At 37.9% G+C, this 27,417-nt stretch overlaps 4 protein-coding genes across 4 annotated transcripts; 3 read left to right on the forward strand and 1 right to left on the reverse strand.

The window, feature by feature from the left end:
• The first annotated feature begins 4,891 nt into the window (after nucleotides 1-4,891).
• Nucleotides 4,892-5,981, forward strand: LOC116209083. Its single transcript, XM_031542642.1, has 2 exons — nucleotides 4,892-5,116; nucleotides 5,486-5,981. The coding sequence occupies exons 1-2, from the start codon at nucleotides 4,991-4,993 to the stop codon at nucleotides 5,807-5,809; spliced, it is 450 nt and encodes a 149-aa protein (XP_031398502.1). The 5' UTR covers nucleotides 4,892-4,990; the 3' UTR covers nucleotides 5,810-5,981.
• A 6,681-nt stretch (nucleotides 5,982-12,662) lies between these two features.
• Nucleotides 12,663-13,273, forward strand: LOC116208871 (putative lipid-binding protein At4g00165). The gene has a single exon (XM_031542440.1). The coding sequence runs from the start codon at nucleotides 12,757-12,759 to the stop codon at nucleotides 13,162-13,164; it is 408 nt and encodes a 135-aa protein (XP_031398300.1). The 5' UTR covers nucleotides 12,663-12,756; the 3' UTR covers nucleotides 13,165-13,273.
• Nucleotides 13,274-14,562: 1,289 nt separating this feature from the next.
• LOC116208872 (14 kDa proline-rich protein DC2.15-like) lies at nucleotides 14,563-15,248 on the reverse strand. Its single transcript, XM_031542441.1, has one exon. It carries the CDS (start codon nucleotides 15,180-15,182, stop codon nucleotides 14,781-14,783), a length of 402 nt encoding a protein of 133 aa, XP_031398301.1. The 5' UTR covers nucleotides 15,183-15,248; the 3' UTR covers nucleotides 14,563-14,780.
• A 9,501-nt stretch (nucleotides 15,249-24,749) lies between these two features.
• Nucleotides 24,750-27,013, forward strand: LOC116209085. The gene is made up of 4 exons (XM_031542643.1): nucleotides 24,750-24,816; nucleotides 25,774-25,979; nucleotides 26,369-26,521; nucleotides 26,768-27,013. The coding sequence occupies exons 1-4, from the start codon at nucleotides 24,750-24,752 to the stop codon at nucleotides 27,011-27,013; spliced, it is 672 nt and encodes a 223-aa protein (XP_031398503.1).
• Nucleotides 27,014-27,417: the final 404 nt, after the last annotated feature.

Here is a 27,417-nt window from a genome sequence, read left to right on the forward strand (position 1 = left end):
CGCTTGAACAGTCATCGCGGGAACTCCTTGCATCATAAAAGCACGTGGTATCTTGTAACTATTAGGGATTAATCAAAGTTAACAACAATATAAAGCAATCGAGTTCAAACGCTGCACAGAAATTAAAGTGTGAGTTAAAGGCACATGCTTGGATCCGCAAGCAAATGGGCAGTAAGACCGAGACGTCTAGCTAGTCCGAGATCATACGATATCACAGTCAACTGAGACGATTTATAAACCTTAGACTATATATCAAGCATGTATGTCTCTGCTGAGGACTGATTAAAATGACATTTGACAAATTTACATGATAGCTTGTCGACCTATATGTCGGATAAATTATTGGGTTCGAGGAACAATATAGTTTGCGGAAATGTTGACGAAAATTATATCGAGTTATTACACAGTGTAACTGCATTTTTGTTCCTCAAATAATATAATTTTCAATATTCATTTATGGGCATAGGGAAAAGAAAGTCTATATATGTAGTCAATATAAATATATAATGTTAGTCTACACATGCATATGTATATGGTAGTTATGTGCCACCATATATATATATATATATGTATATTATATATTGCTAGCTTAACTCGATTGATTTGCGTGTTTGTTGATATATTAAATTAAGGGTCAATGTCAGGCCATCAAAAGACAAAGTTAGACTACAACATGTGTATGTCCGTGTCAGTGTCTCTCTATATGTTAGAGAATTCCTAGACCAGATTTGGAATGTGTGAAATCAATGAAGAATAAAAGCTGAGCCTTTGTTTTTTTCCCCCCTTAAATCACCAAATGCATGAATTGACTTCTGTAATATTGGCAGATTGATTCTGCTGAAATCTGACAATATAAGATTTGTAAAGAACAAAGGAAATGGGAAAGGTTACATTACATTTAGCAGATAAAAATAAAACGGAATGAATTTCATATAGTGATTCAATTATGTTTAAATAAATGGACACCCATGAAAAAAGAATATAAAAATAAATGAATTTCTTTATCCAATATAATTCTAGATTTTTTTTGAAGGACAGATCATTCTGTTAAAATTAAAGAAAACGTTCTTCAAATGAAATGTTCGTTTTGACTCTTAAAATTAAGATTATATAAAGAAATGAAGTGGAAGTATATGATATTCACTATTCTATTTCTATGTACCAAAAAGGAATTTATTAGTGATGAGAACTGAATACATAGGGAAAAGGACAGTTTGCCCCCTAATGTTTCATTCTAGTATCACTTTGCTCGCTGTTGCTTAGTTTATTTCACATTATTGATTCGCTTTTCACAGAATGTGTCAGTTAAGTCAGACATTATTGTCTCTACCGAAAAAAATTCAGACTTTATTGTGCAGCATCAATTTGACAACTAGTAGTTAGTTTGTGTCACTTTGACCGTTAGCATCTATAGAAGTATATCAATTTGGTCCTCAAACTTAACACGATTGAATCTCTATGCAAAATGTTAAATAAAAAGTCCCAAAATCATACTTTTGTCATTAAATATTCTTTAAAATTTCATGAAATTGAATAAAAAATTACATTGTAGATAATCAATAGAGAGACAAATAACGAGAATTCAAGACAAGCTACCAAGTCCGAGTTTGTCTTTCCTTTCCTCTTCGAGGCATAGTCGAAATAAATCCAGTGGACTGCCCACAACCTCGTATGATCCAGTGGTGGACGCCTTTGAACTACCATTGATAGATGCACCCCATTTCTCTTCATGTACCGCATTTTCTCTTCAAACTCGGTGGTAGCGGATGTTGAACTAACACCGTTTAGCAAGGTTGCATTTCTTTTTTTTTTTGTCTTTTTCATTTTAAAATCTTATTACCTTATGAATTTTCAAAGATATATCCTTTAAAATATTAAATTTTGATAATTTTATAAATAATTTTTATATAAATTAGAAGTTACAAGTGATAAGGATCAAATTGGTACACGTTTAAATGTTAATTGTTACCGTCGTTCAAATTAAATATAAATGCCCTAAACGATAGAGATTGGCTCGTACGAACTAACACTATTTTTGTAACAATAAAAGGGCAAACCAACACAGAGTAAAGGTCAGTAATTAAAGTGACACAAGATAGAAATGTTATCAAGGAGCAAAGTTTTTTTTTCCTGAAAACATATACATATATCTTTTGGATCCAAATTGATGACCAATACCATTGCACTAAATTCTATTTTTCATTTAGCAATTTTTTGGCCAATAATATTTTTATTAAACATCTCTGAATTGGTTTCCCTCCTGTATTCTTTGTCCATAGTGATTTTACTAGAAAATCATTGAATAATATAAAAATTTATCTATATCTTCTATATACTAATGTACAGTTGCAGGATGTACGGCCTAATGAGGTGACATTGCCGCTCTTTCTTTTGCTATTCTTCAATTCTTTCAATTTTTATTTTACAATTCACTCCCCAAATTTATATTGATATTTATTTACACCCTGAATTTGTATCTATATTTATATTTATATTTGTTGCTTATTGCATACACCAATTCTGATTTTGTATATAGGTTGGAGAAAAATTTACATAAATAAAAATAAGTATATCATACAAAAAAATTCTCGTATCATCTATACAATTTCACATATATAATTGAAATATAAATTACTAGAAGTCCCTTATTTTTTTTTATTGTCAAAAGATTTAAATCAAGTATTTTAAGTAAGAACATCACAACCTGCTATTAGAAAATATTATATTAAAAAAGTACAAAATCATATTCCTATATTTGAACCAAATATATTTAACAATTCGAATAATAAACAAATAATTAAATATGAGAACTAGTTATAAAATTGTCACTAAATCGTTTAAATTAGTCTAAAATCACCAATATGGGTTGATTCAAGCGGTTCGTCGGTTATTTCACTTAAGCAAGGTCTCGACTTCGAGATTGAAAATTAATTATTGAAAGTTCTTATCGGTCATAAGAAGTAATTTTATCTTAGAGATTGTGAATAATTGCCATAAGTAAATGAATCCGTGCAATGCACTGGATTAAGAACTAGTGTAACATAAAATAAAGGCACATAATAACAAGCATTCAATGTACAATTAAATTGACTTCTAGAGTAATTTTCCATGTTTCATTTTTTATAAGGAAGTTTATTGGTTTACTAAAGAGATAAGGGAATTAAATTAAAGGAGGGATAGGACATTCTGCTATAAAAAGCTATTCAAACTCAAAATCTCTAATATTTTCAAGCATGCGAAGATAGTGCACTATTACATTATGCGTTGTACTTTGGCTGGTCCTGATCTTTAGTTAATCATGTTGTAAAATGTTGTATTGATTTATTCTATTACCTTTTCCCAAGTTCGAGACATCTTATTTGTATAAAGTATCAAAACTTGACAAAGTAAAAATTCAAATATTACAATACCATTCATATAGGGCAACTTGGGATGGGTGAGAGAGCGAGAGGGGATGTTCGGTTTATAGGCTGACTAGCTCGAACATGTCGGACAGAGGGAAGGGACTTACAATCCACATTTTCCCATAAAAAAGACTCCTCAAATCCACCCCCAAAGTGAAATTATATTCTTAATTTATGAATCTCAAGCAAGATCGATCGATCGATCAATATCTTACTTTGAAAATCTAACCTTCGAAAATCCCGCGGACATAGAAATCTTAATTTGGTTGCTTTTTAAGTTACATTTCCCGATGAGAATGCCCAACGGACTCGAATGCATCCAAAACCCCTTTAGAAAGCCTTCCTACTTTTTGCCCATTAGACTCATAATTTTAATCAAATCTCTCCATTGGACTTATTTGTATCCCACCCCAGGGTGATTCAATCAAGATAATGGCCATACACCCATATGAATGAGACAAGGTAGTGAAGCCATGCACCCACCATGACCGAACATATAGACAAGATATATGGAGCTCTATTTCTATATGGGAAACATTTACCATTCCATCCTAATTCTAATGTTTGTCTCGTCATCTCTCTCACTGCCAAATAAGTTTTTTATTTTTTTGGTCTTCTCTCTCAAAGAATATCAAGACGAGTAGGAAGTTTCAAGATAAGAATCGAATTTAGAACTTTGATTGAACATCACTGCATTTAGTTCTGTTTTCTAAATAATAAATTATATGGTCATTAATTAATTGGAGAAGATAAAAACAAATTAAGTTTCTCATAAGGTTTTGTGAAATCATAAGATTTTAATTTTTAACTAGCATAATTTTTTGAATAGATTTTGCGCTTTATAAAGCTGCAAAGAAATTTGCATAAGATTTTAACTAGTTGTATTTTTGTGTAAAGTCATATATATTTGTTAGAGGTGATCCGGTAGAAGGTGGCTTGAAGATCAAAACTCACAGAAGCTAAAAATATTTACTATATATGCTATGACTCAAGGAATTACAATCCAAAAAACTCAGTTATTTATTAGTTAAGTGATGAAAGAAAAACTAAGAAACAAAAATTTATCAGATGCTCTTGATTAATATGATTCTGTTTATATAATAAAATTTGGTCTCTGTGATAAGAATAAAAAACATTATACTGGTTTTTGTCTTATATATTTTTCCTTATTATAATAATAATATAGGCCATGGAGTTGCTTCCCTTTACGATGGAAGGGTTGTGTGTGACGACCCAATTTCAAGAAATGGGGGAAAGCTTTGCTCTGGGAGACAAGAGGAGAGCCATTCCATATCTTCACTTTCCTTCATGCTCATACATATAGCTTGTCCTCACTAAAAACATTCCCATGTTCTCTCCAGTCAATCCCTCCTCTCTCTTGAATCTCTCCATTAACGACTATCTGCCAGCATTCAATGCTTATAGTTATATCTTCTATAATTATATATATACACTCTTAGCCTCCATATAACTAACCGTAAAACCACTCTCTAGCTTGGCAGCCCACCTTGTTACTTCTTTCCATTATCAATATATCGCACCCTCCATCAAAACTATATCTGAACTCTCTGCATTTTGCCTCTAACATGTCAGTGACATATTATCTTCTTCTCTCCTTGATATTACTTTCTTTGCTCGTGGTCGATAGCCGCCGGCTCGGATCCGCTGATCAGAAGGAGCACCTGAAAAGATCTGCCACTTCATCCATTAAGGTTTGGGCAAAACGTTGAGTGGTATCATCATCATTCTAGATCATGACATATACATAAGTATTAATTAGGGTAATTTTTCTTTCGAAGTGCCTGTATCGCTATATATAATATTACGTGCTGCCTCACATATGCACAACAGCATACATATTTGTTCATCCTTTTTATTTGATGTGGAATGAGAAAGCTCCCTCCTTTTTTTATTTAATTTGTTATGTCTTTGCACTTCTCATCTGCCTTCACTCTATCAGATTCATTTTTAATGTTCTTTTCTACTTATCGCATGGTATTATCTTATGATAGGTTGTTTTCACTCAAAAATATTCATTCATTAAAATATTAACTGTATAAGGAATCTCTTGAACTTTGTAGGTGGGAGAGAAGATGAGATCTCAAGAATCTCATAGAAATGTGACTCGGAAGGAGAAGCCGCTCCCAAAAGAAAAGGGAATGAATGCAGCAGACAGTACTGGAAAGAGCTCTCCCTTTGATGTGAAAACTGAAGAAATATATACTACAGAGGGCACGAAGAGTACAGTGATAGGTTCGAAGACAAAGGCATCGACAGGTAATGCTCAAGACGGTTCTCTTGTCATAGTATCTTGGCGTGTGCCTCGTCAGAAGACTAGCGAAAAGCATCCGGGGTTTAACTTAGACTATTCCCCGCCAAAAACGCATCCTCCATCTCACAATTGATGTGCCTAGATACTACGTACTTTTGCTTGAAAGAGATCATCTCTATATCTTCATTTGTCAGTCATGGAACTGGAAGCAATGCCAATCAATTTTGTAGGAATCTGTCACAAGTAATTTCTCGAGAACATGCTTGTAGAGCCTCTTAAATCATGAACGCCGGCTGAAATCTTAATCCAGCACATCTTTGTAAAACCTCAATATATATATATATATATATATATATGTATATGATTATAATTAGCTTTATTAGTACTGGGATAATTCATTCTCTCAAAAGTTTGTATATCATCTTCTACTGCACTTCTTATATACATATATGTGGGTTCTATACGTTATCATATTCCAATCTGAATGCTAGAAACGAACTAGCATAGAGAATTTAATTACAAGGTCAGTTTAGATGACACATTTACAATGAAGTAATTGGAATGATGGATAGTCGATCGAGAGGAAGCTTTCGGGAGCAAAAGATCTCGATGCATATTCAAACTGGACATCTTAATTTGGTCGGTTTATCTTCTTGAAATGAGACCTTGTAATGATCATAGATGCTCTTTTTACTGTTCTGCGAAGTTGTTCGCTAAATTGTATGACTGATATAGCATGTGAGGTTTTTTTTTTTTTGGCAATTCTTAATGCAATTGGTTGCATTTATCCCTAATGTGCTAAATATGAAGTACTTTAGAGTTTTCAACATGGTGCAATCAAAACATATTCATGTCATATCATGCTGCAAAGATCAAGTTTTAACCATACTTGACATGGCATGCATCGATCATCTGCAAGGAAGTTTAATTTATGTATTGTGCTCAGGAATTCTTTCTAATACTTATTAGTAGCTCTCTGTGATGTATTTGCATTATCTTCTCTCTTTCTTTTGAACCATTAAAAGGCATGAATAATTACGTATAGTTTCAGTTGATATATATTCATTGTTTTTCTCATTTTTTTATGATTACATTCACATATGTTCGTACTCATTATCAAGTGCAACATATGTGCAATGTACTTATATAATTTCAAGAATGTTTTGAGGGTTTTCCTGGCTAGACTATAATACGTTTATATTTTCTCTGCATAACGCTATTAGGTTAAAATATTTTCTTCCACCCAAAAAAATATTTTATGAGGCATTTTCTATTTTTAAGATAATTTTAATTTGAGAAGTAAATTAGATTGAAAAATTAAAAAGAAGAGCAACTTAGTCGCCAGCGGGGAAGAGGAAGAGTAAGGTAGCCAAAGATCTCAAGCATCTCTTCTAATTACCTCACCTAGAGCAGTGGTGAGATCTCGCCTGGGACAATGGTGGTCGGATGAAGACCCACCATTGTCCCCTTTCCTCTCTTTGAGTCGTTTTCCGAATTCTAATTTTTGGTTTCTGAAATCGAAATAATGTTCAAAGCAAGGCCTTAACAGAAAAAATTTTCAACTTCGGTGACCTTGTTTAGAAAAAGATAACAATGTTTTGGTCCTAAAGAGAAACACGCCAAAAGTACGATCCGATCCGGTCCAGTGTGGTCCTTTCCCCCTTTGAAATTGAGTCTTTACCATGTGCCGTCGTACCAGCTTTCAAGAATCTTTGTCATCAGACTTCATTCAATCAAACGGGGGTAGAGTGGAAGGCCTAAAATATATCAAATCCTTTTCAAGGATGGAAACTGAATAGAGTAATTCGAAATTATGAATAACACCTATATCTAGAACTCTTTGATCATTTGAAAAAGGTCTATATATACAACATCATGGTCCATGGACTAACTCCCATACTAGCTTAGACATGATGCGTTTCAAGAAATTCTAAGTTTAATGCTTATTGTGGGATTATCCGTACTCATTAATAATTAATAATTAATTATTAAAACTTTTATTTTATTGTATTAAATTCATGAACCTCCATTATAATCGATAAAAGAAAAAAATATATACGTAACTTTGAATATTAAATTGAGTGATTGAACTATATGGATAACCTAGTTTGCCATATAAAACTTCGTATCTATCTATATTAAATTTTACTTTTGTTCACAAGAGTTATGTGAGACCCGACATATTTTTAAATATGCGTACATACACATATGCTTATATATATATATATATGTAATATATATATGGGACTTTTATGCTGCTGACATTAACCAAAAAAAAAAAAGAACGAAGGCATGAGCTCCACGTGGCCCAAAGTCTTCCCCCATTTCCACTGCCATTGACTTTCTTTCTTTTTCTTCCTTGTGCTGTTCTGTTTCAGCGGGGGAAAAACGAAGAGGAAACAGAGGGGGGGATATATATATAGAGAGAGAACGAAGGAGAGCAAGCTAGAAACGGTTCAAGAGGAAGAGAGGGACAGGGAATGCTCTGTTATTCTCCATGGAAGAGTGATATAGGACAAAGACAGAGATAGAGGTGACCTGGGCTGAGACAAATTGAAGAAGAGAGGAGGGCTTGGCTCGGCGATCTTGATATGCTATATTTATGATTAATAGTAGCTGAGGACATACATCGATTGTGTACCCTGAAGGTCAAGTTGGTGAATCATTTTTGGTGTTAGGTGAGTACCCTATTCCCTTTTGAAATAATATATTATAGTTATATAAATTATTTAAGAAGAATACTGTGATAGTTAGAGATTAAGAAATCGCTCTGCTATGCTGTATGAAAGGATTTAAGAGATATTGCCCTCTTATGTTTCATTTTGACTTGAGATATGTGATGTGATTGTGTATGCGGATTGTGTACGAGATATGTGATGATAATATGATACAATTGTAATAGCATTGTGATTGTGCTTGTGTATATTGATATTGTTTAATTGTTATAGCCATGGGACTGTCAGACCCGGCGGAATAGGATTGGGGGTGTGGTTGACCGCTGATCCGGCGAGATATAAAATGAACGCCTAGATCGCTGATCAGGCGGGATATAAAATGGACACCTAGACCTCTAAACTGGCGGGATATAAAATGGACGCCTAGACCTTTGATTCGGCGGGATATAAAATAGATGTCTAGACCGCTGAATCAGCGGGATATAAAATGGACGTTTAGACCGCTGATCTGGCGGGATATAAATGGATGTCTAGACGCTGAACCGGCGGGATATAAAATGAAAGTTAGGGTGGAGATTTGATAATGGGTGGCCCCCAGTTATGAGAAGTGGTAAGGTGAGTAATGAAGATTTAAGCTTAGGTGCAGGGTCATTGTACCGGTTATAATGCTGTTGCGAAGAAATACACCCCTATGTTTATATTGATTGGTTGTGCTGTATATTGTTTGTTTGGTCTGATTGTTATAGATGTGATGATATGACTCTCTTGTAATGTATATATATGTATGTATGTGTGTGTGTGTATATATATATATTGGGAAATTTATGGAAAGTATGCTTTTTTTTTTATGTGAATAATTTATGTGATAATGGATATCGATGGAAATATAGGAGAAACTCTACTGAAATTTTAGGTCGGGACAAATTACTCCTTTCTCATCACAGCTAGCAATAAACATAATTCATTAAAAGAAAAAAAAGTAGCAAATAGAAAAGGACGCAATGCAGTGGCGTTTTCCTTTAATAACTAAAAGTTTTTAGGTTCGATACATATTGTCGGACTAATAGTACTCTTTTATTAGATATTAGGATTTACATTTTACTTGTAATAAGCATAATAGGCCGCTCTTGTAATCGAAAAAACAACGATTGAACAATTAAATATAAAAGGAAAGGGGGAGCAAAGACATCAACGCCATATATTTTTCTAATAAAAAGAGCAGTGCAAATCTAAAATACAAATATAACACCATATTAGACAGAATAACCGTTGTAACAAATATACCATATAAGTTCCTCCCACAAAAAAAATAAAATGATACAAATATAAGACCACATTAAACAGGATAAACGATATTACAGGGCACGACCCATTTCACTGACCGCTTGTCACCGTTGGGGTCGAAGCATGGGGTCCCTCGGTTCTAGGGTTCATCGGAGCAGATGACGACTCTTGACCCTTAGCTTGGCGTGGACAATGACACCATGGCCTTTCTCGTCCGTGTTCATGGTTACGGTGACGACAGTGGTACATTCCTTGGGTCATGAGTGACCCAAACATCGCTCCCAGAGCAAAGGTCACACCGGTCCTCAGCGCACTGGTGCTCATGCTGTTATTGGACTCCGTTGATGTATCGATATAGACTCCGTGGGAGTCGGAACTCAAGATCAGGACGTGAAATTGAAAACCAGTATGAAGTTAGCAGTGTGGCGGAAGCGAAAAAGGAAATGGGGGCTTTTATAATAAACCATGCGATAATTGATCAAAATTTATTTGGTTTTTGCTTTTGCTTTTGGTTTTTGTTTTGTTTAAGGTTTCGTAGGGCACAAGGAATTTGTTATAGAGAAAGATCGAGTCATAGGTGGGTCAAACGCACAAGGGATTGGGAAGGCCCCTTCTCCAAGCCTCAAAAGTCAAGCTCCTTATCCGTCATATATGATGACTTTTCAATTGCACGTTGCAAGAAATCAACTAAAAGCTTGATATTTCTCCGATTTGTATCCAACGCATTTCGACTAATCTAGTTTGAGCTGGATCAGCTCACTAAAGTTATAATCTCTCTCAACATGAATTTTTTTTATTAACAAGATTCGAATTCTATACTTTGATATTTATTTTAATTTCTTCTTTCGATATGCGTCATCTTATATCGAGAAGGCTAATGAACCCCGATCTGTTCATATTCGAGTAAGGTTTGTTCATTCAGGAAAAAAAGTTTCTCAATCATGGATTTTATTTTTCTCAATTCACAAGGACCCGAACCAGAAACCTTATTTAAATAATATAAATACCGAACCAACATAATCAATTCACGTTGATAGCTTCATATTAATTCTTAATTAAGGATGATGTAATAATCGCATGACTACTTACAGAAAAAGTTGGCACTTACCGAAAAATAATCGTATGACTCAGTCCAAAGTACCAGATACGTGCATGCATGATAGCCTTTGGATATATATCAAATAGGAGAGTCTCCAAATCGAACCTTTGGCTATGGTGCTTTCTCGAACGTCGGATGGCATCAGAAATAGATATGACAACTGAATTCTTTTAATTTTGTTTGTTGTCCAAGCTGTACTATGTAGCTGAATTTAGTTAATTTGATAATTATTCCTTGTTGGACTAAAAGAGTGCAAAAATTGAAATGTAATAGTTACTGACAGCCGAGATATGATAGAATTAGTCAACGAATATCTGTTGATCCATATGAAAATCTTGAAATAACTATAATCTATTCCTTTAAATTAAAGGTTATCTTTATTAAAAATATGTCGGCATGGTTTATAACTTATTCATTAAATCCCGATGGTTCGCACAGCTAGAGTAGATAATTCTTCCATAACCATATATGCACCCTCTTTCATTTTTTAAATTTTCTCCGTTTCGTGGAACCAAATGCATCCGCTTTACATACACAAATTGAGCCACTACCTACTAGGCGTGCATGAAATTTTTTTAATTATTAAATTACTCAAGTGCTTGAATATTTTATTTTCCAGTAAATGATGGTCAAATAAGGAACAACCTGCTCTTATAATGCTGAAATGGACAAGGGAAAATAATAATAATAATAATAACAAATAAATAAATAAATAAGTATATATATTATAATATAATGGTATTATTGGGGGACTAGCCCTTAGACTTCTATAAGTAGGGCCAAAGCCCAAAGAATGGGGGCAGATCACAATTTTCTTCTAACAAGTCCATAATGGATTCTGTCTCTAGGCCCAAAGGCTTGAGGCCCAACACCATCCCTCTCCTCCATCTCCCTTATCTCCCAACGAACCTTGGCTCTCCCGATCTCGCAGCGGCTCCACCGTGCCTCCTCCGCTGCTTCTAGCCATAACTCCCACCCTCACCCCCATCGCCGGAGCTCGGGTGAGCTCTATCATATGCCATTCACAAAATAAAGGATTTTGTGGAGTTAGAAATCTTTAGACGGACATGTAGGTAATATCTTATCTTAAACCATTTTTTGATGTCTATAGACAGGATGTGTAATTCTAGCATAACCTTTGCTAATATATATGTTTAAAAGAGATAGGTTCGCGACCTATTTCTGATTCGATTCCAGTTCCTTAAGAATATAGCACCGAAATCAATCGACATTATGCACTTGTTAAAGCATCTGAAATGCATGGGATGATGACAAACAAAAGAAGTTTACTCAGGCAGTAGAAGAGCAGTGGGGCCCTATGGAGAGCAATTGCTTGCTTCATCATCCGCAGAGAATCAGAAACCAGCCTTCTCAGCCACAATCTGGCCTTTGGATTGGCCCGATATGATCAAATTTCCCTATTCATTCACCATGTCTTCTAAGTTCCACTTCTACACGTAGGAAATATATTATACTTAATAATTAGGACTTTCTTATATCTTTGCGGTTACCTTATTGGCTTAGAAGGGAATAATAGAGGGGAGAAATAGGATATCAACATCCACAGATGAGGATCGAAACTGAAATCTCTTGATGACTTTAAATTGAAGATAAGTGCTCATTTCTCGTAGACTTGCCTATGTTGGGCCAGGTGATGTATCACCATAGTGGGCGGTCCTTGAATAAGCATCCTAGACTAGTGTTTCCAAGGAGTAGTTGTGAAATCGCATCTAATTAATTAATAGAACTCAAACAAGAGAGAGAGAGAAGGCACGCTCGGTTGGTACGGCCCCTTGAGCTTGCATGGGACCACATCCGCCTATTGACATGAATTCAACACCATACATTATGTAAGTCGCGGATGCTCTTATTGTTAGACCGAACTCTTTGCTCGTTGATAAGAAGATCTTATAGACTTACATAACATCGACCACTAGCTTGGTAGGCTCAATTCTGTCCTTAACCTCACATCTTCACCTATAAACATATCTCCCTATCCTCCTACCTTTTGCCCACCAAGAAATGGCTTCCAAGAGGACTTCCCCTGCTCTACTCCCTCTTCTTATTCTCTTCAACATCCTCTTCTTCACTTGCGTCTCCTCCTGTGACCCGTGTACCCCGAAGAAGCCAAGTCCTTCCCCTCCTCTCGCACCTGCCCCAAAGAAAACCGAGAAGTGCTCCAAAGACACCCTAAAGTTCGGGGTGTGTGGGGCCTGGTTAGGACTGATCAAGGAGAATGTTGGGGCGAAGCCAAGCGAGGAATGTTGCACTGTCATCGCTGGGGTCGCGGACCTCGAGGCTGCCCTCTGCCTTTGCACCGCAATCAAGGCAAATGTGCTTGGGCTTGTCAAGGTGGAAGTGCCGGTCGCCATCAGTTTGCTTGTCAATGCTTGTGGGAAGAAGGTCCCCGAGGGATTCGTTTGTGTATGAAATTCAAACTAGTTCTTGTGTGTACCATTTTTTGAGTTGTAATGGAAAATAGATGTAACCAGTAATCTTGATCTCAATCAAATGAAATAAATGTCATCATATGAGAAAAGCGCGTTGTGTAGTGGCATCCACCCATACTAAATCGATTTCTAGATTTATGTGAAATAGTGAAGATAACCATGCATAGGCAGCAGCCATTATATAAAAATATCCAAGGTAGCAAGTGGAAACTGTTAGAGATATGATCCACTATTCAGAAAATAGTTGATTGAAAAAAATAAAATCATATCACATAAAATGAGTATTTATTTTTTAGAATATTTTCTATGATTTGATTTGATTTTTCCAGTCAATTAATTCCTAAATAGTGGATTTATATCTCTAACACACCCCCTCAAGATGAACATTTCGGTGCACTTCATCTTCATGTTGAGGGGCGTGTTAGATATATAGATACACTTTTCAGGAAATAGTTTATTGGAAAAATAAAATTTAATGATAGAAAATATTATCAAAGATTACTCATTTTATCCGATATGATTTTATTTATCCAATCAATTATTTCCTAAGTAGTGGATCTTTATCTCTAATGCACCGAAATGTTCATCTTGCATATAATTTTGATCTCCATAATTTCTTAATCCAATCAATCGAATAATTCTTCTAAAACCAAATTTTGCGGCAACAATAAAAAAAAGAGTTTCTTTGACTCCAACAAAAACTCTCCGTTGTTCTTCTTTTGACGGAGGCTATATGCGTGATCAATGCATGCTTTCAAATATCGACTTCAATTGGAAGCTGCAGTGAACTTATCCCGATCGACACGCTCTAATACCAAGAGGAATTTTAAAATAATAGAACGATAATAGAGGAGAGAAGAGATTAGAGACTGTGGTGGCCATAGGCCAAACCACAAAGTTGTTCTGAAGCACTAAACAGTACGCATATTTATAGGCACAATGGATAACTATACTTAAGGAACAAAATATCCAGATATCATAATCAAACAAATCAAATCACAGAAAATATTTTCAAAGATAACTACTCATTTTATCTTATATAATTTTATTTTCCAATCAACTATTTCCTAAATAGTGGATCTATATTTTATTTTTCCAATCAACCATTTCCTAAATAGTGGATCTATATTTCTAACAGAAACTACTAGCGGATGGCTCCCGATGACGAGTTCATGTTAGCCAACACAACTGTGCAAGTTTGTCTTATTTCATGTCACTTTCCTAAAGAAATTGAAGCACATGTAACAACAATCGCTGACAATGTAGAATATCATATCTTGCAAGGCAACGTGTACGTATATTTACCGCCAATGTTCTTTATATAAATCATAATCCATAAGGAATCCTTAAATTTGAAATGCAAGTGAGAGACATGATCTTTCTCGGTCGAAAATGACCAGTATGAACTTGTTGAGGAAACAGTTCAAGAGAGCGTAGTTTTATTGAGATTGTCAACTCATCACAAGATCCCATCTGCGATACAATTGCAACAAAAAACTGAAAATGAGCCTGAATCACCTCACATTGCGAAACATCAGGGAAGAAAGAGTTGAAGCTGACACGGAGAAGAGCATGCAACGGAAAGGAACCGAGCAATTAAGCACATTGGAATCCCTTTGGGACATCCTTCCCACAGTAATTTAGGAGCAGACTAAGGGAGATTGGGAGGTTAAGGTTGATGCCGAGCACGTTGGCTTTGATGGCAGTGCAGAGGCAGACAGCAGCCTCGAGGTCTGCCAAGCCCCCGATGAGACTGCAGCATGGGGTCTTTGGAGGGGTCCCGACCACAAGGTGCACTAGATCGTTCAATAGGTCTGCACACACCCCGAGCTTAAGGGTGTCCCTTGGGCAGCTGGAGCTGACTGGAGCAGCCGGAGGCGGAGGGTGCTTAGGATGCTTTGGCGGCGGTGGCGGGCAGGGTACATGAGTCGAACAGACCGAAGTGAAGAAAAGAAGGTTGAGGAGGAGAGCAGCAGCTACAGAGACCTTAAAAGCCATCTCAATGGACTCGGCTTTCTGAAAACTGAGGAAAGAACAGAAGGCTTTTGGTGCACTACTGATCAATAATCGTTGATTTATATAGACTTCCGAGGCGATGATGCTCGCAAATAGGAATTAAGTAATGGAGTGGAAGAGAACATACATGCATGTGAGCACATTGCGCGAATCGGAGAATAAGCCGTGATTTACACCTCGGAGATTACTGGACTCATTCGAACTTACCAGCAGAAAACAAAAAACAGACAGCCTTTAACAGCTTGTTTAAGAAGAGGCGCTTTCTTCATTAGGCTTCTCAAGTAATAAGACAACACCGGCCAAGTTTGTCTGGAGCATGTCCTAGTGGATGTACTATGATTAAACAAAGGAGATTGCTCTGTAAAGAAAACATTTTCAACAATTCCACGTGAGGTTATTTTATAAAGAAAGTGACAACTTGTCATCACATTTTCCAGTGAAGCTACTTATTCTCAGCAGCTGCTACACAAGAAGCACTCACATGGGAAGAATTCGGGAGAGACAGAATTAGAAGGGGAATCGTTAGAAAACCGATGTAACAGGACAGAGAGCAAAACAATACCGATCAATCTAACATTTGTTAATTTAGCACACCGGTGGAAATTCATGGAAGGAAAGGGTCGTCATGAGCAATTTTCACTAAGATAAAAAGCAATATTAGAGAGTAGCCTACTTGGGATGGACCATGGATCTTCAATGAGGATTCAGTACTATGATAACACGATGACAACCGACCCTAGTCTCACTTACGCGGCCAGCGGGATAAAATAGGAACTCATAATGGACCTGCCATTGACCCATATCTAAACTAATATAAAGTTACTAATTACAAAGGAGTTGGACCTATCATGGACCTGTTATGAAAGATTGCTATTCACTCATCAATGGAATTATTGATAAATTTGCTCTTATTTGCCTTACAAATTTTTGATTTGTACTATGATATTCGTAAGTCCATGATGAGACCCAACTAATCCAAATCAAAGCATAAATCGGTTCATTAAGTAGTAAAACTCTCGTCAAGTGAATTTTCTTGATTTGCAAGAATATAAAGTGTCAACACCCCATTTTGGTCCATCAGTCCAGGCAATGCCACTCAACAGCGATCCAGGCTATGACTTGAGCATCAATACAGAAGAAGGCTCAACAGAGCAGCAAATTACTATTCATTCTCAAGTTAACAGAGATAGGCAGATAATTCAAGCACCTGACAGAATAACAAACAGAATCATCCAGTGGCATACGGAGCAAGCAGAGAGCCTTAACAGCATCTAAACCGGCATTTTCGGAATACAACACGTATAATACTATTTTCTACTGGTTCGCTCGACCATCAGAAAATAGTCAATATTGGACTGCAAAAATCCCTCGCGATGTCAAACAGATGAAAAGTGTCTCCGAACACATTTCACAAATCAACTGCTCCATACAAAGCAATTTCAGAATACAGACAATTTTGCAGTGGAAGTCAAAAAATGCCAGTTCATCAAAGAAAAGTTAATGCCCGAAGTCAGTTACAGTCATGTCCAACAATTATGCAGAGCATGATCATTGCTTCAAAATGTCTTTCAGAAGTCATACAGACTCCTCTAATGACTCCCAAACGACAGAACAAGTATACCTTTCAACGGAAAACCTTATCCGAAAACTGGTCTGACAGAACATCGGCAAACCAAGTTAGTCATGCATTGTCCAAAAAACTGCAGCGGACATATGCAATTGTGCAAATCAGACAACAATATCTCTTTCAGTTTCCTGAGTGACCTCCGAAGAGCAGAAAAGTTCATTTTCAACGGAAATTCATAAATGGAGGTCATTTTCGTGGAAACTTGACGCCGGATGGTTGGCAAACCCAGTGCTACTCATCTCATTGCTCAACGTGAAATTCTCAGACAGAATCTCAAAACCCATCTAGACACTCAAAACACCGTTTTAGTGTTTCAGATGCAATTTTTCAGTCCTTCGAGCCCAGTTCTCAACAAACAGAGATTACAGTGATCTCCGGCTCGCCCAAGCAACTCATAAAGCATTTTGAGAAATTTGACTTCGGACTCTTAGGACGTCTCCGGCTTCACATTGACAATACTGGCTTATTGGTCAATAATTCAGTCTGATTGACAATGCATGTCAAAACGACCGATTCAGAATGCAGACACGAGATGCGTATTCCAAAATGGCTAATTTTGTTCTGAACGCCTGAAATGAGCAAAACTGGCTTCCGAGCCAAAAATCACACAAATCTTCCTTTGGGCAAAATGGAGGATTTCGGGCTCGATTAAATCGCTTTCACGTGCACAATGACAATTCGATGTTCGTTTGATCCACGAACCTCGAGCACACGATCAATCGAGACCCGAACTTTGGCCCGAACTTACCTCACGACCCGTGGGACCCACGGCCAACTCATTGCCGCCTCACCCATGCCCATTGCCGTCCATGTCCATTGTCTTCTTCTCCATTGCAACTTGCCTTATCCTTCCATGGAAATATCAAGCCTACCATTCCATTCTTATACTCCATCTTCATAAATGTCCATCAATGCTCTTATCCCTTCCTCATCAATGCAATGGAAGAGGATTGGGTTGATTTTTCCTTAAGCCAACCACCCCTCCCCTTAAGCATGCTTTAATTGTACTTTTTCACACTTAATTGTCATTAAGCATAGCCTATATATACTTTTTATGTCATTAACTTAATCACAAGTCATCACACATCATCTCACTAGCTTTCTCACTCATCAAGAAGCTCTCAAACTCCCAAGAAGCTCAGCAAAAACCGCAGCTAGCATAACTCAGCAAAAACCCTCAAGACTTAAGTCGGAATCATCCCGGCTTAAATCAAAACTTCACCAAACTCCATATCCCACATGATTTTGACCTCCTCTATCCATTTCTGGGCTTAGATTTTAGTTTTGGAGCCTCCAACCCATCGGAACAAGCAACCACAGAATCGGATCCTGTTGTGGTCCTTGTCGGGTCAAAACTTCCAACCCGGGTTTCAAGCCCTTCCGGGTCGGTTTGAGTTGTCAAAACCCATCAAACACCTCCCCACACAACCCTAGGATGTCAAGGAGTCAAGAAATCCAAGAAAAACCCGTTGGTTTTAGCCCAACACGAAGAAACAACCCGATTGCCCAGTCGGGTCGAAATTTCTGACTGTTTGTGCGGTTTTCTTGCATATCGGGTCGATATGAGACCCTTTTCGCCAAACGACCACCACCATCACCTCCGGAGGTGAGTTAGGAGTCGGGAGCGCTGATCTTGCATCAAAATTCCATCGGCGTCCACCGTGGTGAATTCTGACCCGAAAACTGCCAATCGGGCCAGTTTCCAGGACGCACTCTGTTTTCCGTGATCTTTGCAGGACTATACGGGTTGACTCGATAACTCTGGGAGCAAACGAACACCATGGTCACCTAGAGGGTTCCATTGGCTACCCAGGGACGCTGGCCTTGCCTCAAAATTCCATCGGGAGCCTTCGTGGCGACGTACGACCCGACTTGTGCCAGTCGGGTCTGTTCTGGCCCAGTTGGGTTTGTTTTCTATTTACTGACTGAATTTGCTTTCGATTTCCGGAAAATCCATGTGTGCTCTCCTCCCGAAACCTCCACAGGGATCTTAAGCATCCTCTTAGCTTTCTGGAACAGTTGAGAACTCTCTGAAAAGCCACCTGAGTGGCCCGAACCGGCCTATTTTCTACCGGGTGCCCAGCCGGGTCAAATTCCTCCGGACGGGCCTGTTGCTGCCATCCGGGTCTGTTCAACGAAAAACAGCCCAAACCCAACCCACCAACAGTCCAACCCGACCTCTAACAGTCTCATCCCGTATCCCGGGACTAGGTATGACCATTCCCGACTTACAGGAGCTAGAACTTTTACGTTTTCGTCGTGTTTACGGAGTTGTAAGTTGATTTTATGCATGTTTTACTTGCAAGTTTTAATTTTTATGCAATTTCAATGTTATATCATGCATGTTTATTATCGTAATACGTGCTAGCATGTCGGGAAATGTTTAAATCGAAGTTGAGGGAACTATATCAACCCGGAAAAGCCAAGATACCTCTCAAATTAACCTCTTGGAGTGGTAACCGAGGGTATTCTTGACCTTTTTGGGTCAAGACCGGTTTCCTTGCCCCGATTTGAGTTTTTTCCCGAATTTTTATGTTTTCCCGCATCCATGGAGCCGGTATTGTTTTATCGATTCCGTAAATAACGTGTTTGTGCATGTTTATATGCTTGAATGCGTTTTCCAAACTCTTGGCAATACAGGCTTTGTTAATCGTGTCATTTATTGTGTTTGTTGTTTGAGCATGCGAGAAATGATTCGAAACGAGACGGGAAAAACTCGTGGAACTCGATGTGGGCCATGAGACCTCTCGGTTTTCTCCAAGGAAAAATGGCCGATAGTCTCTTGGACTCGAACGGGTTGCACGAGGCTTCCTCTCCCCGTTTTAAGTCCATTCTCGAATTTTGTCTAATTTGCAATCTACATTATTGTCGCAATATCGCATGAAAAGGTCTTTTCCAAACAAAACATGCATGGATTCGGGTATCGATGACTCATTTGGGTCCATTCGGTTATGAGGGTATTTTCGGTCATTGGACCAAATTATCATCGATCCTTATGGAATCGTCTTGGTCGCCGAGTCACGAATCGTTTTCATAATTAATGCATTCGGCACAACCCTTAAGCATTAATTTCACGAACGGGTTAATCGGGACGCTCACACGGTTAATTCATTCAATTTAAACAACTTTGCACGAATTGGACATTAATCTGTAACTCGCGTCGACGAATTACAAAACAGTGTTAATGTCATTTTCAAAATATGCATACTTCCAAACCCGAGATATGCAATACGAAGTAACATGGACATCTAGGAGAAACTTGTGTGTTTTAACTTGAGTTTCACCTCACTTCAGGTAATTCAGGTCGGAATACAGAAGCTCCTTTTAGACCACTTCCGGATAGATCGACCAAATCTTTGGCTTTAACGGGGTTCTCGCATAACCCTGAAAGATCCAAGGAATTGGTCAACACCGGTTACAAGCCGAGGTGGCCCGTATTGCGTTGTTTCCCTTTTCTGAAAATACATTTTCAAGTCAAGGGCAATAACATCATTTTGTGATTTGGCGATACCCCAGGGGTTAGTTTGATGGAAACACGATGGTATCGGAATAGGAACGGGCTACCTGTTCAGGCGCAGGTTCATCTGCATAACCTTTCTTATTCCCACTAATGAGTTTCTGTCATCCTAGCATAGTTCAGGGTGCTAGTCAAGTATTCTGTATCAAAATACAATAACTTGACTAATCATTTCATTCGATCTAACCAAATGCTAGAAAATGGTTAGGTAGAACTCTAGGTTCCAAATCTAGAATCAAAACACAAGTTTAGATGAATTTAGTGTAACTTCAGTGTCACAACACCGAATCACTGTAAAAGCAATCCACACACAGGAAACTTGACTACGAACATCCGATATGTCAGGTTCTCAAACCAAAGCCGAATGCTAAAACATTGGCACGTTTGTTTGTCTAGGGTAGGATTTGCTTGCAAAATATCTCGGGCTAACAATTTGTTAAAACACGTACGCTTGACAGTAACAAACACTTTGTCTGTTATTAGCATGTTGTATGTTACCTTTCTGCACCTGTTTGCCATATGGGTCGAGCATGATCCATAGGTCGAATAATATTAGGGTTCAATGCCCTAATCATCGTACAATAGGGTCCAACGCCCTAATCATCACTCACGGGGTCCAACGCCCTATTCAGTGAGAGCGTACATTGAATTTCAGTTCTTCGGTCTTTTCCCTAAACTCACGGTGAGTTAGTGCGGAATAATAACTGAATGTGAATCGACTGGAATTCGACCCTATTTGTTATTTGTTTTTATTGATTTCGAGAGCATTGTAAGGATTTTATTTTGTACATTCATTTTGTAAGAATTCCAGTCGGTGAGCGAACGTTCCGAGAGTCGAATTAATCAAATCGGTATAATGCTTGCCCAGACACAAGTAAATCCAAGATCTCGCGTTTCGGTTCACGCATGGATTCAACCTCCATGGTTCGATGACCTGTAACGCAAGATTGTAAACCAATTCCCCGACACACGGGTTTACTTCTCTCTCAACTTCTTCACCAATATCGTTTAATTCACCGAATTTTCGGTGTCAAAACGTGCGAGCTGAGCGCAACTTAATTCATGCGGTAAATAATAAAACATGCAAGCCTAGCAAACAAGAGTACCGAAAGAGCGTGCGGGATATAGGCCCGCAAGTAACATGAACCCCCGAACTCGGACATTCCGATTCCGCACAGATCAATGCCTTAACAACAACTAGGTGTTCCATACCCCTAGACTCGGGTAACTTATCGGCCCTCGACTTTCAGGTTGTAAAATGATAAGTGGCGACTCATTCTCTCACGCGTGTCCGTTACGCGTCCCCACGGGAAGGTGGACACTCCCAAGCCACGCGATTTTAGGTCGTGGGCATGCGGGCCCCGACGAGAGTCCACATTCGAGTCCGTACATAAAGTATAGTACAAGTGAGAGCAGTATATGAAAAAGACGAAGTAAGTTAGTTATGTTAGCATAGGCGGGAAATCAGTCGAAATTCAGTTAGGCTCTGCTTGATTGAAGTCTTTAATGGTCTCCCCCGCATGATAAATCCTCAATTCCCAACTTAATTTCCCTTTTTTCTCTTTCTTTCTCTCTCTTTATCTCTAAACGATGAACCAAGAAAATACCCCAATAATAACTTCTCCATCTGCCGTCTCCCTTCACCCGGAAGAATAAATTGAGAAGATTGCCCTCCACTAAGTTGATGATCTTGGCGACGACGGAAATAATTGCCAGAGTTCAACTGTTTTAACAATCCCAAAGTGCTTCGTGTACATCCTCGATGATGAAGGTGCGTACGACCTGGAAATTGGGGCTGGGGAGCTGCGCATTTCTTCGCTAGTAAAGGGCTGGCACACGATCGCTGTCCTAGCTTTCCTGGCAAAAAGGGAGGGGAAATGTCCTCTTGCTGCTGATCAGACGGTGATAAAAATCGACAAAAATCGCTATGTATTAGCGTTTGGAACCCCGGATTGATAAGGATCGCGGGCATGATGATGAGGCTAATGCACGTGAGCTTGGAAGTCAAATTCGTAAAGATGGAGCTTATGCACAAGATCCTAGAGAATTGCATGTTCTGAGTGGACCAATCACACGATCGAAGGCAAGACAAATCCAACAAGCTATGGAGAGCTTGATGATGGGCTTTTTGGGCCAAGGGGAGTCTAATTCAATTGAGTCTCCAAATGAAATTATTCAATTGACTTGCCATGAGATAGTCGATAGCCCACTCAAAATTGGAGTAGACATACAAGGAAAGTGGAGAGGTGCGGAATTTGGACAAAAATAAAGGCTAACTATTCTAGGTGGCATATAGTTAATTTCCTTTCTTGTTTCTAGTTTTAGGAAACTAAATTCTAATTGTCAAGTTTATTTCTTTTCAATTGCTCCTAGGCTTATATAAAGGAGGCTGAATAGCTTATAAGAGGTTAGACTATTGGGGTGAGGTTTTCTCATTTGTTCTTCATTGAACTCCTTCAAACGAGCAAGTGTGATAGCTTGTGAGGTTTGGCACAATTTAATATTATTGGTTCTTCTTTTTTCATAAACAACAGGTCAATAATCCTTATTTGATATTATTAGTTCTTGTTTCTCTATAAACAATGGGTCAATAGTCCTCTTTATCTGAATTTGTATTTGGCGATATGGGAATCAATTCAAGTTGTTCATCAGGTTTCACAATCCTTCGTGAGGTCCGCATCATTTTGGTATCAGAGCATTAGGCTCCAAATAAGGTTTATCCTATTCTTTAGGTTTCAATTTGCTGAATTTCATTCCGTCTAGTTTCTCCTTCGTCAATTGTTAGTAGCAAAAGAAAAGGAAAAAAAAAAAGAGAAGTTCCGGTAAGAGAGAAAAGAAAAAGAAAAAAAAAGTTTGGACAAAAAAAAGCTGGAAAAAAAATATCGAAAGGAAGAAAGTAGTTTGTCGGTGTCAATTTAATCCAACTTCTTTGCATTAGACCATGTTAAAGTTGTTATGTCCTCTTTCTTATTGATCAATATTGATTCTATTCTCATAATTACATAACATCTCTTTCTCCCATATTCCCTTCCTTATATAATCCTCCATATCTTTCCATCCTTATAAAATTCTGATATATTTCTTTCTTCATTTCTAAAATCTTTTCATCCTTTTTACTAGTTTCCTTTTCTCTTGTTTCTTGATTTTCTTAAATTTCCTTTGACCATTTATTTTCCTTGTTAGTTTGTGTTTAAATTAGGGCCAATATATTAATTGTTGTTTTGAATTATTACAAGCTAGTTGCATTTGATTTGTGAGTTGCTGAGGTCTCTAAAGAACTTTGAGGAGGAAATTAGAGTGAAAAGAGGCAAAAGTGGAAAGTGTATAAGAGGGAAAAAGCCATTGAATTGAGCGAAACACGAGTGTCGAGTGACATTAATTTGAAGGCAAACATGTGAGTGAGTGGTTGTGAGGTCCTAACACCAATTTTCTTCATAGTGCAAACATGAGCTTCGCAGGAAAAGGCACTGAATCTACGACTGGAGATGAAAGTCATGCCGGCCAACAAGATGTTGCTTTCACTTTGAAAGCCATGCAGCGACAATTCAAGAGATTGAAAGTTGTTTTTGGAGATATCCGTGATAGAATGGACAGGCAAGATGAACGAATTGACCAAATGCAAAGGGAGCGAACCTGGCGGCATGTGCAATTGCCCAATGCAAGAAGACAAAACCGCCAGCCACCGATTCCTCAAGATGAAGAAGATGAAGTGGAATCCATGGGTAGTGTGAGGAGAGCCAGAGGAGTTAGTAACGAGGGACGAAAACATGATAGGCAAGATCAAGGAGTTAGAGATAGAGTAGATAGGAATATCGGGAGTATTAAAATAAAGATACCACAATTTCAAGGGAGGAATGACCCTGATGCTTACATCGAATGGGAGCGGAAGTGGAGCTTGTATTTGATTGCCATAATTACTCAAAAGAGAAGAAAGTGAAGCTTACAGCAGTGGAGTTCACCAACTATGCTATTGTTTGGCGGGATAAATTGGTCAAGGAAATGGGAGGAACCATGAAAGGCCTATTGAGACGGGATGAGATGAAGGCTGTCATGCGGAGGCGATTTGTTCCCTCATATTACTATCGGAACTTGTATTTAAAATTGCAAAGTTTAAGGCAAGGACAAAGAGCGTGGAAGACTACTACAAGGAGATGGCGATAGCTTTGATTCGGGCAAACATTGAGGAAGATCAAGAGGCGAATATGGCTCGATTTTTATGTGGTTTGAACTGAGAAATTGCTAATGTGGTGGAATTGCAACATTATGTGGAGATGGAAGAGATGGTTAGTATGGCCATGAAAGTAGAATGATAACTCAAGAGAGGGAGACCAGTCAAGCAAGAGAGTGGTTCTTACTTGGGTCTTCTTCAAATTGGCAATCGAAATGGGGTGCAAGTTCAAGATTAATGGAGAAACCCAAATCAAATGCTGAAAGGGACATGAGGAAGAGCCAATGGGACAACAAGGAGAAAGGTAATTCTACATCCCAACCTCAAAGAAATAGGGATATCAAATATTTTTGGTGTTTGGAGTCTGGGCATTTTGCTCCTCAATGTCCAAATAAAAGGGCAATAATCATGCTAGATAGTAGGGAGATTAAAACCAAAGAAGAGGAAAGTGATTCCATGCCCACACATGGTGATCATAGTGATTATGAATATGTTACTGAAGGAAATGTCTTAGTAATCATGTGAGCTCTTAATGCACAAATTAAGGAAGAAGAGAGAGATGATGAGTAAAGGGAGAATATACTTCATATTAGATGCCACGTGAAGGATCGGGTTTGTAGTTTGATCATTGATGGGGGCAGCTGTGTGAATGTGGCTAGTGAGTTACTCGTTGACAAGTTGGGATTGCCTACATTGAAGCATCCTAGGCCATATGAGCTGCAATGATTGAATGAAAGTGCAGAAGTAAAGGTGAACAAACAAGTTCTGATTTTCTTTACAATTGGAAGATACAAGGATGAAGTTCTTAGTGATATAGTGACCATGCATGCTAGTCATATGTTACTTGGGAGACCACGGCAATTTGATAGATAAGCAATACATGATGGGTATAATAATCGATATTCTTTTGTCAAGGATGGGAGGGATCAGCTCCGAATCAAGAGATCTATTTGAGAGAAAAGTGAGAAAAGTGAGGTAGATGCTGATATTCAAAAAGAAAAAAAAAAGAGTGAGCGAGTAAGGAAAATGGCAATAATAGAGAGGAAGAAAATCGAGAGGGTGAAAAGAAATATAGCTCAGGTTTAGATGACATGAAAGAGTTAGTAGAGAGAAAAGAGAAAATATGAGTTTCTATGCAAAAGAAAGAGAGATCAATAGTGCTTTCAAAGCTAATCGCCCAATGATTTTGTTTGTTTACAAAGAGGCTTATTTCTCTGATTTTAATTCTTCTTTGCCAAGTTGTATTACCTCTCTTTTGCAGGAGTTTGGAGATGTCTTTTCCAAGGAGTTACCCAAAGGTTTGCCACCAATAAGGGAGCTGCGATTCCGAACCGGCCAACTTATCGATGTAATTCGGAGGAGACAAAGGAGCTTCAAAGGCAAGTGGACGAGCTGTTAGCAAAAGAGCATGTGCGTGAGAGTATGAGTCCTTGTGCGGTTCCAGTATTGTTGGTGCCAAAAAAGATGGTACTTGGCATATGTGTGTTGATTGCAGCGCTGTGAACAAAATCATGATAAAGTATCGACATCTCACTCCTCGACTAGATGATATGTTGGATGAATTGCATGATTCTACTTTATTCTCAAAGATAGACTTGAAAAGTGGATAGTAGACTTTATTCTCATGATTCTACTTTAGGATGAAAGAGGGTGATGAGTGAAAAACGGCTTTCAAAACAAAACATTATTTGTATGAATGGTTAGTTATGCCATTTGGATTGACTAATGCACCTAGTACTTTCATGAGGCTCATGAATCATGTTTTGCATGCTTTCATTGGAAGATTCGTGGTTGTATATTTCGATGATATCTTGGTGTATAATAAGAGCTTGAATGATCATATCCATCATTTGCAGTGTGTTCTTCAAGCATTGAACCTGAAGAAATGTGCATTTTGTATAGATCGAGTTGTGTTCTTGGGATTTGTTGTGAGTGCCAGGGGTATTCAAGTTGATGAGGAAAAGGTAAAAGCAATCAAGGATTGGCCAACGCTTAAATCTGTAACCAAGGTAAGAAGTTTTCATGGTCTAGCCAGCTTTTATAGGCGATCTGTGCGGGAATTTAGTACATTGGTTGTACCATTAACGGAAGTGGTTAAGAAAGATACATGTTTCAAATGGAGAGTAGAGCAAGAGCAAGCATTTAATTTGATTAAGCTTTGTTCTGTACCTTTATTGGTTTTATCTGATTTTTTGAAAAATTTTGAGATAGAATGTGATGCTTCAGGGATTGGTATAGGTGCTGTTTTGATGCAGGAAAAACAACTGATTGCCTACTTTAGTGATAAGCTAAGTGAAGCTGCTTCGAATTATTCGACATATGACAAAGAGCTTTATGCTTTGGTACGCGCATTGGAGATGTGGCAACACTACTTGTGGTCGAAGAAATTTGTCATACACACGGACTATGAATCATTGAAGCATTTGCAAGGACAAAACAAGCTGAATCGAAGACATGCCAAGTGGGTCGAATTCATAGAGATGTTTCCATACGTGATTTAGTACAAACAAGGAAAGGAAAATATGGTAGCTGATGCATTATCATGGAGGTATGTGCTTATCTATACTCTAAATGCTAAATTTCTTGGGTGAGCATCTTAAGGAGCTGTACATGCAAAATTTTGACTTCGGTGTTGTTTATAACAAATGTGAAAAAGGAGCATTTGATAAGTTCTATAAGCATGGCGAATTCTTGTTTAGGGAGAATAAGTTATGCATTCCTTATTCTTCTGTGTGAATTACTTGTACTTGAGTAGCATGGGGGTTGTCTTATGGGTTATTTCGGGGTAGCTAAGACTTTGGATATTTTGAGAAAACATTTCTTTTGCTCGCATATGAAGAGAGATGTTAAGAGAATTTGCTATAAATGTGTTACTTGTAAGAAGGCAAAATCTACAGTCAAACCC

This window comes from Punica granatum, chromosome 5, assembly GCF_007655135.1.
Source record: "Punica granatum isolate Tunisia-2019 chromosome 5, ASM765513v2, whole genome shotgun sequence".
Taxonomy (NCBI): Eukaryota; Viridiplantae; Streptophyta; class Magnoliopsida; order Myrtales; family Lythraceae; genus Punica; species Punica granatum.

Excerpts from the sequence above, each read along its gene's own strand:
- LOC116209083 (XM_031542642.1), top strand. The coding sequence starts at position 4,991 with ATGTCAGTGACATATTATCTTCTTCTCTCCTTGATATTACTTTCTTTG. Across the intron at positions 5,117-5,485 it reads CTGCCACTTCATCCATTAAG|GTGGGAGAGAAGATGAGATC; the intron begins GTTTGGGCAAAA and ends TGAACTTTGTAG.
- LOC116209085 (XM_031542643.1), top strand. The coding sequence starts at position 24,750 with ATGGAGAAACCCAAATCAAATGCTGAAAGGGACATGAGGAAGAGCCAA. Across the intron at positions 24,817-25,773 it reads ATGGGACAACAAGGAGAAAG|GAGTTTGGAGATGTCTTTTC; the intron begins GTAATTCTACAT and ends TCTCTTTTGCAG. Across the intron at positions 25,980-26,368 it reads TGTTGGTGCCAAAAAAGATG|TGTGTTCTTCAAGCATTGAA; the intron begins GTACTTGGCATA and ends CATCATTTGCAG.
- LOC116208871 (XM_031542440.1), top strand. The coding sequence starts at position 12,757 with ATGGCTTCCAAGAGGACTTCCCCTGCTCTACTCCCTCTTCTTATTCTC.
- LOC116208872 (XM_031542441.1), bottom strand. The coding sequence starts at position 15,182 with ATGGCTTTTAAGGTCTCTGTAGCTGCTGCTCTCCTCCTCAACCTTCTT.